The sequence below is a fragment of the Panthera pardus genome, unplaced genomic scaffold, assembly GCF_024362965.1.
Source record: "Panthera pardus isolate Hobbes unplaced genomic scaffold, ASM2436296v1 HiC_scaffold_24, whole genome shotgun sequence".
Lineage (NCBI taxonomy): Eukaryota > Metazoa > Chordata > Mammalia > Carnivora > Felidae > Panthera > Panthera pardus.
Genome location: NW_026526810.1, coordinates 90,954,802 through 90,970,578, shown reverse-complemented (window position 1 = coordinate 90,970,578; position 15,777 = coordinate 90,954,802). Strand labels below are relative to the sequence as shown.

General features: G+C 43.7%; 1 protein-coding gene across 9 annotated transcripts in view; it reads left to right on the top strand.

The window, feature by feature from the left end:
• The first annotated feature begins 1,064 nt into the window (after positions 1-1,064).
• Positions 1,065-15,777, top strand: part of TRIM9 (tripartite motif containing 9) — a 111,136-nt gene continuing 96,423 nt past the window's right edge. For 4 of the 9 annotated variants that reach the window (XM_019451836.2, XM_019451830.2, XM_053889411.1 and 1 more), the window contains exon 1: positions 1,066-2,081. In XM_019451836.2, coding sequence (XP_019307381.1) covers positions 1,260-2,081 — 822 coding nt within the window. In that variant the 5' untranslated portion in view covers positions 1,066-1,259. Of the gene's footprint in view, positions 2,082-15,777 lie in introns of all 9 variants that reach the window. The other 5 variants (XM_019451835.2, XM_019451833.2, XM_019451832.2 and 2 more) reach the window with 2 other exon arrangements.

The following is a 15,777-nucleotide window of genomic DNA, read 5'->3' as shown; positions in this document are numbered from 1 at the left end:
GAACCCACCATTCTGAAGCTGTGGTAAAGGCTCAGGCCACGTGACACTGAATAATGCTGTTTGGATTCAAACACGGAGACTCCGCAGTGACACAGTGATTCATCTGCAGCTAGTTACTAAACTGTGGGCACTGAGAAATAGGCAACCCATACCTGCCTCAAACTGAGCCAAAGGTACTGCTGGCCTCGCGAAAGCACAACCAGGCGCTGAGAGCAGGGTGACAGCACAGCTTTGGAAGGCAGGGAGAGTGAGGAGAGGAGAGAGGCACGTTCGCACCCTGGGGTTCACACCACGGCTTGGGAAGCCTCTGGGCCGAGCCTGAATTTAAAGCGGGAAAGGTAGGGGGCAGAGGTTTTAACTAACATACTGAGCCTTTCAGTCTCACGGCAGCACTAAGAAATTAATATTAATCCCGTCTTAAAACCCAGGGACTGAGGGTGAAAGAAGCAAAGAAGCGCTTCCCAGGGCTCAGGCCAGACGCCTGGGATGGGGTAGAGCCGGGGCCGGGCTGCACCGCGTTCCTGGAGGGGAGAAGAGCCCGGCTGCGGTACCGAAATCCAGGCCTGGGTGAGGCGCCAGCCCAGGCTGCCAGCAGCGGAAAGAGAAGGCGGGGAGGGTGGTCCTCGGTGTCGCGCGGCCCTAGCTGGTGGTAGGTCGGCGCGGACACCAGAGCTGGAAGCCAAACACAACACAGTTGGCGAGAAGCGCCAGCCCCCTCCGCCAGCCTACTCGCTGCGGGGAGGGGTTTCTCACGCCCCCTGCTCCTGGGTGACTGCACCGGAGGTCGGAAGGAAGCGGGGCGAAGGATGAGTCATCCCGCCTAATTCCTCCTTCCCGGGCCCTCGCCTCCGCACGCCGGCCCCCTCCCGAGATCCTGCAGCCGGGAGCGAAGACTCGCTCATCCTCAGAGTCCGCTACGAAACCCCCCCTGGCCTGCAGAAGAGAGGAGAAGGACGGGGCGCGTGGCCAATGAGAGCTTCGCTCTCTCGCCGCTGTCCAATGGGCCGCTGTTTACAGGGCAGGGCGGGACTAGGAGGGGGCGGTCCGGGGCTGGCGCGCGGCGTCGCGGTTCTTTGGCTCACAGACAGAGTGGCTTGGAGAGAAAGCGCCTCCCCGGGAGTCGGTGCCCAGGCGACGCGGGAAGGCGCCACCACCACCGCCGCCGCTGGCCAAGGTGCTGGAGACGAGAGGCCGTCGGCCGCTTCACCAGCTCAGGCAACCGTTGCAGCCGCTGCTGCCTCGCTCCCAGCCCGGTCCTCATGGAAGAGATGGAAGAAGAGTTAAAATGCCCTGTGTGCGGCTCCTTCTATCGGGAGCCCATCATCCTGCCCTGCTCTCACAATTTGTGTCAAGCGTGCGCCCGCAACATCCTGGTACAGACCCCGGAGTCTGAGTCCCCCCAGAGCCGTCGGGCCTCGGGCTCTGGGGTCTCCGACTATGACTATCTGGACCTGGACAAGATGAGCCTGTACAGCGAAGCAGACAGCGGCTATGGTTCCTACGGGGGCTTCGCCAGTGCCCCCACTACGCCGTGCCAGAAGTCCCCCAACGGCGTCCGCGTGTTCCCGCCGGCTATGCCGCCACCGGCCACCCATCTGTCACCGGCCTTGGCCCCGGTGCCCCGCAACTCCTGTATCACCTGTCCCCAGTGCCACCGCAGCCTCATACTGGATGACCGGGGGCTCCGCGGCTTCCCCAAGAACCGCGTCCTGGAAGGGGTGATTGACCGCTACCAACAGAGCAAAGCCGCAGCCCTCAAGTGCCAGCTCTGCGAGAAGGCGCCTAAGGAGGCCACCGTCATGTGCGAACAGTGCGATGTCTTCTACTGCGATCCGTGCCGCCTGCGCTGCCACCCGCCCCGAGGGCCCCTAGCCAAGCACCGCCTGGTGCCCCCGGCCCAGGGCCGCGTGAGCCGGCGGCTGAGCCCGCGCAAGGTATCCACCTGCACAGATCACGAGCTGGAGAACCACAGCATGTATTGCGTGCAGTGCAAGATGCCTGTGTGCTACCAGTGCTTGGAGGAGGGCAAACACTCCAGCCACGAAGTCAAAGCCCTGGGGGCCATGTGGAAACTGCACAAGGTGAGTCCTTAAAAAAAAAAAAAGAAAAGAAAAACCCACCCCTAACTCCCTGCGCCTCGGATCCTCCGGTTTTGCAGCAGACGGTCTCCTTTTTGCGCAAGTGCATCCCAGCGGGGGCGCAATGCAGGTCCTCCTATATTTGCTTCCCCCGTCTGGTGCACTGCAGAAGTGCAGGGGGACCTTAAACCGAGAGCTGGGGAGTTGAATATCCCTAGAGTTGTTGCGGGGATGCCTTAGAGCGGGTCTCCCCGGGGGCGCCGCCTAGCACAGGGCGCCCCCTCTCCGCTGCGGAGGCGCAGCTTGTGGCCGCCGCCAGCTTGCTGGAAAGCGCGGCGTAACCCCGCCAGTGCCCGGGGCTGCCAGGAACGCTTCAGGGCAGATGAGGCTGCGGTCCACAGGGACCGGGTGGGGGCGGTGAGGCGGCGCGGAACGCGGAAAGGCTGGAGCTGCGGGATAGGCGGGCGCGGTGATTCGCGGCGGGGGCGGGGAGAACTCCGCGGGCGGAATACTGATGAGTCTGCGCTGCCCCAAACTTGGGAGTCTGCGCTGGAGCGGATGCGGGACCTGGTGCTTTGCTCCCAGGAGTGGGGAGTGTAGCGAGGGGAAAGAAAAATCCTGTGGTGGCTACGGCAACCAGGCTTGAGGGCTTCGGGCCCTGACCCTCCCCAGGCTAGGGACCTGGGGCTGAAGTAGCAGGACCAGAGGTTTCTGGGTGGTCTAGGCCTGAAAGCTGCGCAGGTGCGTCTCCCAGGGTACTCCGTGCTCCCAACCACCACGCATCCGTTGGTCCAGGATTCAACCCTTTTCCCCTTTCAGTAGTTGTCCTAGCAAGCTTTGAGGCACCTGTTACCATCGGATTTATCTTTCTGATCTCTTTTGATGGCGCCTCCACCAAAACTAGCTTCAAGAAGAGTGCCTTTAACAACATTAGGTCATGCCACTCCTCTGCTCAGAATCCTCCAAACGTCCATTTCTTAGACGGTCCCTGGAATGGCCCACCACGACCTGCTTGACCTGTTCACATTCGGTCTCATCGACCTTATTTCCTCCCACTCTTCCCCTCTGCTCCAGTTACACTGTCCCCTAACCAATACCAGACACCTTTCCGGCCCCTGGGCCTTTGCATTTGATGTTTCTTCAACCTGGGACAGCCTTACCCAAAACCCTGTAATGGAATGGCTCACTCTCTTCCCTCCTTAAGATTGTCGCTCACGTGTCACCTTTGCCAGACCCTTCTGGCCACAGTTGCCACCACTCCTCTCAGCCACCACTAACTGGCATGCTGTATATTTTAATTATCCTGTTATTTTTGTATTTATTTATTGCTCCCCTCCTCACACACTAGAAAATAAGCTTCATGAGGAGAAAGATCTTGATAATGTTATGCCCACCCTGCTTAGAAGGAAGGGAACCACTCTTGAGGAGATGTGTATAAATTGCACTTTTAATTTTTTTAAGATTAAAAAAAATGTTTGTTTATTTTGAGAGAGAGCAAGAGTGTGAGCAGGGAAGGTGCAGAGAGAGAGGGAGAGAGAGAATCTCAAGGAGGCTCCCTGCTGTCAGTACAGAGTTGGACTTGGGGCTCAATTCCAGGAACCTTGAGATCATGATCTGCCCTGAAATCAAGCGTTGGTAGCTTAACTCACTGAGCCACCCAGGTGCCCCATTCTAATTTTAAATAATTCACTTTGTTGGAGATGCAAAGGGTAAGACAGGAGTTCAGGATTGTTGTAAGGAGATTTTCTTCACATCATTGAGTTGCAAGCCCAAGGATCAGGCAGGGCAGTAAAGTTGGTGCTCAGGCCTCCTCTGTGCCCCACTAAGGATTTCCCAGCATTGCTTGGAGACCAGAAAGACTAGCCTTTGAGAGAAACGATGGGGTTAAGGCTGGAACATTGATATTTTATTTACAACAAGAAAAGAAATAAGGTATCACTGTTTTCAGCCATCAGGGAGGTTTTCTCAATTCAGTATTAGTTGAATGTGACCTGTGTTTACAGTCATTTGTGTTCTCACATGTAACCTATTACATCTTATGTGTACTGATGAAAATCTGAATCAGCACAAATCTGAGCCCTACTAGGCACATGCCACTATTTTGAAGACACTTCAATTTAAAATTGTTAACGATACTTAATTTTGAAAGTTTTCAAAACTTTAGTTTGCCGCCAATCTTTTCTTCATGTTATGATTTCACTCTTAAACTGCTAACTACAGCCTCTTTTAAATTACCCTTCAAAACTACCCTTGGAACTAAGAAATTAATCGCCCTGTCTGAAAAAAGAACTTAGAGTCACAGGCTAATTAGGATGGTCAAACCACAGCATTATTTTTCTGTGACGGAGAGCCTATATACTTTATCCATTAAGACCAAAAGCAACCTTTCATCTTTGTCAAACCCTGTGTAGATTTGAAATGTTAAATCATTCGTTTTATGAGAAATGGAATTTGTGAGTAGACACTGGTGTGGACTGAGTTGAAATTTGGATGTCTGTTAAAAAACCAATAATGTCAAAGACCTTGAGACATAAGCAGGCTAGAAAAGGAAGGTTAGTTCATTGCGGGGGGGAGGGGGGCAGGGAGAACATTTCTTCTCTGATCTATTGCACATTTTTTCCAAAATAGTGAATATGTATAATTTTTGTTCAGTCAACATCAGGATCATTAAACTGCCAAAAATAAATAAATAAATAAGGCACAAAGATGACAGATTTTAACATTTGCTTATCATCTTGGATGAACAACAAGCATTACTCGCCCATCTTATCTTCTTAATAAAGTAATTAATGTGTTAATACTAAATTTTCCCATATAGTCTCTTTATGCTCTGTTTCCACAAAAGCTCATAGGCCAGAATTTCTATGCCCTTCAAAACAATGGAAAGCAAAGAATTACATTAAGTAGTTTTCCCAAAGTTAGGCAAGTAGTTATCAACACAGGTTATTACTAGACCCGAAAGTTTTCATTAATGTTCTACTGTATTAGTTAGTCATTTCTAGTGATTAAAATTCTATGAATAAGTATTTCCCTCAAGGACTAAATCATCATCTTACACATTAAGACAAAATGGCTGAAGTTTATTTTTAGAGGCTTTAAAAACAACTGGTTGAATCTCATTAGTTGTCAATTGACCAAATTAAAATACTTCTCACATGTGTATGGCCTTCAAAATCCATGAAAAATAATACTGCCTTATAAGAAAAATGTCTGGTAACAATTTATATTTAGTACCAGCATTTGCTATGTTATTTTACCCAAGTTAGGCTGGTATGAAGAATTGCTACACAAAAAAATAATTTTGTAGAGACTTTCAAATAGGCAATTGGAACCACTGTTACTGCTTTGTATTTTTAGCAATTCACATTTCTAAATCTAACATCCTCCTTGAATTCTTGGTATATTTTATCAATCACTGAATCAGTAATATATTTGTAACTGTTCTTTTGTATTTGTGCAGTTGAGCAAGGATTTTCTTTTCCTTTCTATACTATCTACTCTGAATCTTGTTTCAAATGTTATTTTTCTCTTACCTTCTTTTTTTTAATGAAAATTTGCAATTTAGGCTACATTTTAAAATAAACTGTCAGTGCTTTGATTTTCAAACTATTCTGGAAAACAAATATCTGCTTTTTAGTATGTTGGCATCTCATCAAATATGTGTGTAGCAAAGCGTGTCATTTAATATAACTAAAATGATATTCAGTTAACTATAAGCAGTAAACACAGTATAATCTAGATGTTCCTATGGTAAATATAATAGGTAGCAGATATTCATGTTTTTTATAGTTTTAGAATTTACTTCTAGGACAATCAGAACATTCTGTGCACAGTGTTACAGATATTGAGGAGAATGTATCAGAGAAGCCAGTTGTTCTTTGTACCAAGGCATAATAGAAATAGCTAGATGACAAGAGATCCCATTCCAGACCTGATGCTGCCACTTACTTGCCAAGAGCTTGAAGCAAGTCTTACAACTTCTATGCTTCCTACCCACAAAACTATACCTGTGGAAATATTTTGAAAAACTAATTTAAATGTTTATTCATTTCAGTTTGGCACAAGAGAAAGTTTTGTGTAAAACACAAGTTACTGTCTCACTAGTCAACAATTATTGCATAAAAATCTCATGCCCTGATTTTGGAGACTTTGCTCGCTCCTTTCAGAGCACAGGATGCAGTAAAAGGCTTCTCTTGAGGGTAGCCTGAAAGACTGAGCCAAACCCTCATGGGTGGTGGGGGGGGGGGGGGGGCGGTTCAGAGAATACTCAGTTGAATTAAACTCAAGGAATGAAAACACTACACAAAGATTTATGTATATAGTAAACAAAGGGATTTTATTTTTCAATAACAAAGCTAAAATGATAATTAATAGGACTCCGTTGTTTCAGATTCTCCAGTGAAGATAGTGTTATCACTCTGAAGTAGCAGAAATTGTTCTTCCTGTATATACCATGAAACAATGCTATTAATTGAAATTTCAGGTTAAGTCGCAGTTTGCATAAAGTAAGAGAAAACTATCATAGCTATCTGTTATTGACTAATAATAATACACAGTCAAAAATTATCCTTACTTTCAGTGCAGTAAATTCTCTCATCTAAGCATTTCTCAAAGTGTGTGCATGCATACAACTCAACCTTGGCACAGGGGAGGAAAGAACCCATTACATGGTAAAAAGAACAAAATCGTTCTAAATAATATCATTGTTATCAATTTTATCAGGGACTCTTGGTTATAAGGAACAGAACACCCACTTAAGTGATCTCAGAGGATTTCATGGGTATGAAACAAAATCAAGTTTCAAGGAGGACAAACTGAAAAACTAGAAACTAAGTTTATTCTCTGTATCAGTCAGGTTAGACTAAGTTATGCTACAGTAACCATTTCCTAATTTCCGTGAATTATAACAGAAGTATATAATTTCTTACCTCAGTGCCCACTGAGAATCAGCTGTGGCCCTTCTCCACATCTTCTTATTCTTGAACTTCAGCTGAGACAGCATGTTTGGAACATGCCAACCTTACCATAGAGGGAAGACAGCAAAGCAGAACTACTCAATAGCACCTGAAGTTTCTACTCAGATGTGGCGTTTCGCCTCTGCTTATATTCCATTGGCTAAAACAAGTCATGTGGCCATGCCTGATGTCCCTGCTGCGGGCAATACACTCTTCCAACAGAAAGAGGCATCAGAAAAGGACCCTATAGAGGGGGGCAGAGGATATTTTGGACAAATAATAAAATCTGCCACATGCTCAACTCCCTCATTCTGTCTCTTACAGTGGTCCTCTTTGGCCTGAACAAGGCCTGACAAGAGTCCTCCAGCCACAACTCAGAATGACATTTCAGTGCAAGTGTTCACTGTCATCTGGATAGAGTCTCTGTCTCTTTCCATTTTCAAGTTTAGAGAAAGAATCTGATTAGCTCAACTTGAGTGAGGTATTTCCTGATGGTGCTCCAGGTCATGACCCCACCCCTTTGGTGAGGTGGATGCAGAAGACTAGAGTGAGGCACTCACCTTACGTCAAAATTTAAGGGGGCACCAAACCTCAGTAATTCGGGGGTGCCTGGGTGGCTCAGTCAGTTAAGCGTCCAACTTCGGCTCAGGTCATGATCTCGCGGTCCGTGATTTCGAGCCCTGCATCGGGCTCTGTGCTGACAGCTCAGAGCCTGGAGCCTGCTTCGGATTCTGTGTCTCCCTCTCTCTCTGCCCCTCCCCTGCTCATGCTGTCTCTCTCTCCATCTCAAAAACAAATAAACATTTAAAAAATTTCAAACACTCAGTAATCAAGATACAAAATATTATAATGCAATATCTTAAACAATAAAAATTAATGCAAAAAAATCCATGATGGACAACATATCAACATTTTAAATAAAGACAAAGTCGGGGGAGCACCTGGGTGGCTCAGTTGGTTGAGCGTCCAACTTCGGCTCAGGTTATGATCTCACAGTTATGATCTCACGGTTTGCGGGTTTGAGGCCTGCATCAGGCTCTGTGCTGACAGCTCATAGCCTGGAGCCTGCTTCAGATCCTGTGTCTCCCTCACTCTCTGCCCCTCCCCCACTCACACTCTGTCTCTCTCTCAAAGACAAATAAACGTTTTAAAACATTTTAAAAAAATAAAGGCAAGGTCAGTAACAGTGCCATGTTGAGCCATATTGGAGCCTGTGTCAAAAGGAAATATCAGTAGTATTGGTCCTCTCTTTGTTTAATATTTTGACCTTTTGTTCTTCATAGATTCTTTGCATTAATTTTATTTTTAAAAAATACTGCATTAAAATAGTATTAATGTTGATGACTGAGGTTTTTGGCACTCCCTTAAATTCTACACTGGAGGCGAGTGCCTCAACTCCCCATCCCCCCTCCCCACCCCCAGTCCCAGCCCTGATGGACAGAGGAAAGCTCCAGGCAGAAGGCCTTTGAGAGCAGCAGGGGCAGGGAGGCACTGACTAGTACCTCTTGTGCAGTCTGAGAGGAAACCCTTCTGGGTGCAGAAGAAAGCCCCTTTGCTCTCCTTGGACCTTCCGCATTCTAGCTGCAGCACTAATCTCTTGAGCTGCTTTGAAGGTGAAGCAAGAGTTGATGATGATGAAAAAGAAGACAGAGAAGTATAGCGAACACCGCAGCTGTAGCTCGCTGCTTCCTCTCCCCAGCAGCGTTCCACCACCAAAGTGATGTGTGTTGTTATTACTATTATATGTTATGGTGAATGGGGCCACATCAGAGCAAAGCAGTTTCTGACTTGACTTATGTATGAGCGGAGGAAGGAGCACAGAAGGTGCCAAAGCATGATTTTGTACTAACTTTGGGTACCTCTTTTAAAGTATGTAGTTGGGTTGGGAGTGGGAGAAAATTAAATTCATATAGTTTCATGTCAATAATTGCAGCTACTTCATAGAAGGAAAAAAGAGCTTTAGTAACCATGGAGTTCAGTGTTTTGTGTTTTTTGTCTTTTGGCCTCATAACGGCAGTATTCTTCTTGCCCTAGTTAAATGCTTCCCTCACCACCAGTTCCTACCGCTGCCCAGTGCCTGCGATTCTGGTGGGGTTGCCAATCCAACGCCCTGCCTTACCTGGCCAGATGGGAGGGCATGTGACATAGGCCTGGCCAGTCATGACACCCTATCCCTTTGGCCCAAGTGATTCATTTAAAAGATTAGCACATGTCCCAAGCCAGTCCAATCAGCGTCCTTTCTGAGGTTTGTATCTACTGAGTCAGGGACAGAGAGCCTTGCTCTTCTCTGGGCTTGTTAATATTATTCAGCTAGAATAATAAAAGCCAGAAGCTGTCTATATCCATGCCTCTTCCACCTACCCCATAAGTAGAAGAAAATAAGGCAGCCCACAGAAATACAGAGCTGAGAAATGGAGAGTGAATTCAGAGAACAGTATTTGAGCTTCTGGAACCTGTCATGACTGAGGAGGCCAGCTAACCCCTCTTGCCTTTTGAGTTACTGAGCCAAGAGACCTCCCTCCTTTTTTGTGTTAGCTAGTTTGTGTCAGTTTTCAGCCACTTTCAACTGAGAAGTCCTAACTTATAAAAACAAATTAACACATGTGAACATTTGTGTTTGAAGATACTAATTCTTATTCATTCTAGATATTGTCTCTAGAATATTATATTCTGATGCCAAAAATACAAACAAATACAAATATACAAATGGAAAGCACTTTTGATTTAATGAAGCAGGAATCATGTGATATTTAATCTAACACTGTCTACCCATTCGCTGCTGTGTAGTCTGTACTAGTCTATTGGCTGTTTTCCTCTATTCTTATTGAGGGGTTTCTTACAAAGAAGCGTAAGGAAATTTGCTTTTTACCAACTTTAAATTACTTGGTGTATGTGGTGATGATACTGTCAAGGGCAACAGGCTGGACAGGGAGATTCTGAAATCAATAATCAATTTTATTTTTTTCCAAAGTCAAGAAACCTCTGAAAACATACATGTTGCTTTGACCCGTTCTCTAGGTCAGAGTTTCTCAAACTGCGTTCCCTCAAAGTTTCTGTGATTAAATAATTTTGAGACACTCCACTCTACATGTGCTCCAGATGGTCCACATTGTACATTATTATAACAATGTACTGACCCATTTGGCAGCAAAAAAAACCCTGCTTGATTTAATCTAGAAATTTCTAAACTTATTTGTCTTTGGAAACTTTATTTTTTCATTTTTTTCCAGCCTTATTGTGATACTATTGACATATAGCCTATGGAAGTTAAAGGTGTACAAAGTGATGATTTGATGCATGTATATATTGTGAAATGATTGCCACAACAAGGTTTGTTAGCACACCCATCTGCTCACACAAGTGCCTTTTGTATGTGTGTGGCGATAACTTTTAAGAATTACACTCTGGGGGTGCCTCGGCTCAGTCAGTTAGGTATCCAACTCCTAGTTTCACTCAGGTCATGATCTCACAGTTCATGGGTTCAAGCCCCACATTGGGTTCTATGCTGACAGCATGGATCTTGCTTGGGATTCTCTCTCTCTCCCCTTCTCTTTCTCTGTCTCTCTCTCTCTCTCACTCTCTCTAAATAAACATTAAAAAAAAAAAAGATTTACACTCTCAGCTTTCAAGTATATAATACTGTATTGTAAATTATAGTCATCATATTATATTAGATCCCTAGAACATATTCATGTTATAGCTGGAAATTTGTACCCTTTGACTAACATCTGTCCATTTACCCAACCCCCAACTCTTGACAACCACCATTCTATTCTCTATTTCTTTGGGTTCAGCTTTTTTAAATTCCACATATAAGTGAGAACATAGAGTATTTGTCTTTCTCTGGCTTATAACCTCTAAGGTCCATCCATGTTGTTGCCAAAGGCAGACTTTCCTTTTTTTTTTGGCTGAATAATAGTCCTCTGTGTACATATACCACGTTTTCTTTATCCATTCATCTGTTGATGGACACTTAAGTTGTAGAACCTCTTTTTTAGTGCCAAACAAGTTTGGGAAACACTGTTCTAGACAATGATAAGCCAGTAGCAAAATAAGTTTCTTGTGTATGCAGAGTAGACTACTCTAAAACTCTAGTCTATGGATAACTGTTCCAAATAAGACTATCCTTAAACCATATATTGATTTTTTTTTTTTTAGAGAGAGAGAGAGAGCAAGCACACAATCAGGGGAGGGGCAGAGGAAGAGGGAGAAAAAATCTTAAGCAGGCTCCATGCCTAGTGCAGAGCCTGACACAGCACTTGATCTCATAGCCGTGAGATCATGACCTGAGCCAAAATCAAGAGACAGACACTTAACCAACTGAGCCACCCAGGCGCCCCTTGTATTAATTCTTAAAACATGTATTAAAAATTAAATTTGGGCTGCCTGGGTGGCTCAGTGGATTAAGCAGCCGACTCTTGATTTTGGCTCAGGTCATGATCTCACAGTTCATAAGTTCAAGCCCCCCATCTGGCTCTATGCTGACAGTGCAGAGCCTGCTTGAGATTCTCCCTCTCTCTCCCTCAAAATAAAAAAATGAACATTTAAAAAGTTAAATTTATGTTATTTTTTTATTTTTTTAATTATTTTTAATGTTTATTTATTTTTGAGAGAGAGAGAGAGAGAGAGAATTGAGCAGGGGAGGGGCAGAGAGAGAGGGAGACACAGAATCTGAAGCAGGCTCCAGGCTCTGAACTGTCAGCATAGAGCCTGATGCATGGCTTGAACTCAACAGACTGTAAGATCATGACCTGAGCCGAAGTCGACTGCTTAACCAACTGAGCCACCCAGGCACCCCCATGTTATTCTTTAAATATTAAAGTTAAAAATAGAGGTAAAAGCAATTAATGTAAATTTTATAGTATTTATATACATATGTTCAGTATATGTTGCTTTCCTTTGTATTGTAAATAACTGAAAAATTATTTTAGGCATCAGTAATACTAATGTAATATAACTAGAAATAATGGCTTTGATCCACTTTGACTATTTTTAGGCATTGTGTATATGATGCCAAGTGACTTATTTGACTGAGTTTGTCATTAAATTGTGGTAGACATAAATAGATTGTTTTAAAGTACTTATGATAAAGCAAAAAATGATAATTAAAAGTTTAAACTCTAAAGTTGCTTCTGTGACAGCATATCACAACAATTTATGAAAGTTAAAAGAGCAGTGCTTGACTGTTATATTCTAGGCTTTGCTAATATTTTCAAAATGACATTTGGAGTCAATTTGTAACCTTGGAAGAAGAGTTAGCTATAAAATGGCCCCCAGCAGTGTACCTATATTATTAGAGACCATCTAGGCTTTGTCAGCAGTGTGTCTAATTAATCCCAAAAGACATCTCAAAACCAAAAACACTTCCCTGCGGTGTTCTCACAGCAGTTTTATCCCAACCCCAAACTGGACCCTTGTCTGAAACTCAGAGTGAGATTATCCAGAAAAACCCAAGCAGAATACACAGAATGCACTTGACACATCGTCAGGGAAATCATCACAATTTCACTTCACTTTTGTTCAGCCCTGGCGTTGTCATCTTGTTAACAGTGACGGCTTATGGTGCAGCATTTTGGCCACGGATCCAGCCATACTCCCATCTGCCTAAGTTACCTCTTCCTTCTCGACCCGCATGGTCTTCCAGTTTCCCCACAGAGCTGTCTCCCACTCCAGCAGCCCTGCCCTCCAGCATTTTTTAAAACTCAACCTTCAGACCAGCTGAGCTGGCCCTGACCTTCCCACCAGCCCCAACCCACCAGCCAGCCGGAAGCTCAGTGCTGCTCTCATTCCACCAGAGTCACCCCTGCACCTGCGCCACTCCCACCCCAGCTGGGTTTAATTACACTTTTTTTTCCTCAACTGTAGAGTTTTTTTCTTCATTTTGACTGACTCATTTTAAGCTGAAAAAGCAAGAAAACTTGTCTTGAGTTTCTAATCATGAATAAATAAGCATCACCGACTCTTCTCTCTTCCTCAACCTGCCTGTCTCTAGAGACTCATCTACTCCATGGTCTCACCTCTCACTTGCACCTGAATGTCTGAACCAGCCATCAGTCTCATTCCCTTTCCCAATGTGTTCCCAAACTCTCTTCTGTCTTCTTTCCACGCCCCTCCACAGCTCCCATCTCTGTGTTCCAACACTGAGCATCCCCCAATGTATTATAATTGCATATGTTAGAATCTTCCACTGGACCCTACTAACTCAAAGTCTCAAAGTTTCTTAATGTGCCCTTGTTTCCTCCATTAATGCACTTAGTAGATATTTGAAAGGGTTTAATGAAGAAAAGAGTCAATTAACAGATGAATGATTAGCAAATATTCCAATATTTTAAGTTTTTCATATTAGTCTGACAATAATAATTAAATTTGAAAACCTTCTATTTTATACTTTTGTTTAAAATTTACTGAGCACTTACTACATGACAGGAACTGTTCTAAGCCATGTCCAAGCACTTTCTCACTTAATCTTCAGAATTCACACATCTTCCTATGAGAAAACTGGGGCACAGAAAGATTATAAAGTTGTACCAGCTGTAAGTGGCAGGGCCAGGGTTTGAATCCAAGCTGTCTGACTTCAGAGCTCATGTACTTAACTGCTATCTGTCCTGCCCTCTGATAATCACAGGAAACACTTGTCCTATAAAGCACTGTTTTATGATGCTGCAAATTACAATGGCATAAACAAATAACTGAATTCCTTTAGTTCTCATGTATGAAAATTACTGAGCAATTAAGTCATTTGTCTCCTAAGTTTCCTGGTGATAAAGTATACTTAAAAAGAAAAATATGGGGCAGAGAGAAAGGAAAGACAAATATGTTGAGTATTCCATAGACCAGACCATCGGAGGTGCACTGGGTAGGCCAGATTACCCTGGGAGGGCTCTGTCCCACCTCCTTGTCCAAACCAATCAAGCAACAGGCAGGCAATGGGGTTCTATCAGCTCAGTCACTGATTCATTGTCCTCTTATAACAAAATAATCATCTTAAAATTTTTATAGACAGAAATAACATAAAAGATTAAGTTGAGGTTTTTTGGCATTTTAAGTATCTTTATTTCTGCAGCTCTGAAACATTTACAAGTCTATCTTGGAAAACACAAAACTATGCTTAAACCCATAAGCAGGTGTCTGCTCTGTTTTCTTGGACCTTTTGCTGAGGTGGTTAAAAGAAATACATACATTCCTTTTCGAGAATATACACCTGGCCTGCCTTTTCCATAAGTATGAAAAGGAATATATGAATTGGAAAAGCCTATTGTTTAAGAATGGGTTTAAGCACTGCCAAATAAAATTTGTTTTTTATAAGCCTTGCATAGATCCAGAACTGTGCATTTTATACTAATAGCTCTGGTCAAAGAAGAAACTGTTCCTTAAAGAATTAGCTTCAGAAGTAGAATGCTTAACATTGTTCTTTGGTGTGGGAATAGCCACCTTCTGTCATTAGCCAGTACACATAGATGGTTAATTCTCATTGACTGCTGATTTATTCATGTGAAGCTGCCTTTCCAGCCAGATAGCATCAATTCAGCTTTATTGAGATTTTTGTTCACCCTCTCTTTACTCTCACTTTGCTTGCAGCTTGCATTTTAAGAAGCAACTGTTTGACACCAAATACTACTCTCTCCCGTGCTCCAGGAAAAGCCCGGGACAGGGCCATGCTGCTCTGACCTATGCTGTATGCCAGTCTAAGACATTATCTAATCTCTGAAAAAGCAGGTTGCAGAGAGAAGTAAATGTGAATATGGGGGGATTAAACAGTTTCTTCCTAAGGCAGGTCTTCTTAATGGGCTTTTTGATTCTGTAGGGAGAAAATGCTTGGAAGGTCAAAAATATGCAGGCTCAACTGTAATTACAGCTCACCCAAAGCCAAAGGAAAATAACTCTATATTCTATCCTTTTTTACTGCCTCTACTTTAATTTCTGTTCATCACTACAAAAAGCCAACAAGTGATTTTACTGTAGATATATGTGGTACATTTACATGGTATTCCTGATGATGTTTATGCCATCACCTGGACACAGGTTCATGATAAAATGGGTAACTTGATAAAATGGTGTTGCCTGTGCCATCCTCACCCCTACATCTATGAAATGGTATCCCAAGAGCATTAGTCACAAAAAATCAAATGTAAAGTTGGACTCCCATCCAATCTAATAAATCTTACATGGTGCGAATAAATCTGTGGTGCTTTTAACAAGCAGACGTTATTGATTTCATTGACCATCAATCATCTGGCCAGACTTAGCAAGGAAATATAAATAGCTTCCAACACACAGCTCAATACAGTGTGAAGAAGCTTGATGTTTACATTCAACTCATGTTATCTGGCTACCTTCTGCCATTAAGGAAGCAAATCTTCTAGTAGTGGAATGAAAATATTGCTCAGCATTAAATAAAATTTTCTCTAACTTTCTATTTTGAGAGACAAGAAATATGGAATACAGAAACTTGGACAAGCACTGAATTTCCAGGCTGGCTTCAATAAGCATAATAAGCAAGGGCACCTAGGGTAACTACCCTTCTGTTACAGTTCAAAACTGTCACCTTTCTACCTAGACTTAGGTAGAATCCATGTGCATGAGGAGGACGTAGATTTCTGATTGCTCTGGTTATCTCACAGAAACTTAACAGAATACCATAGGGGAAGGGAAGGGGAAAAATAATTTCAAACAAAGAGGGAGGCAAACCATAAGAGACTCTTATACAGAGAACAAGCTAAGGGTTGATGGGGGGGCAGGGGAGG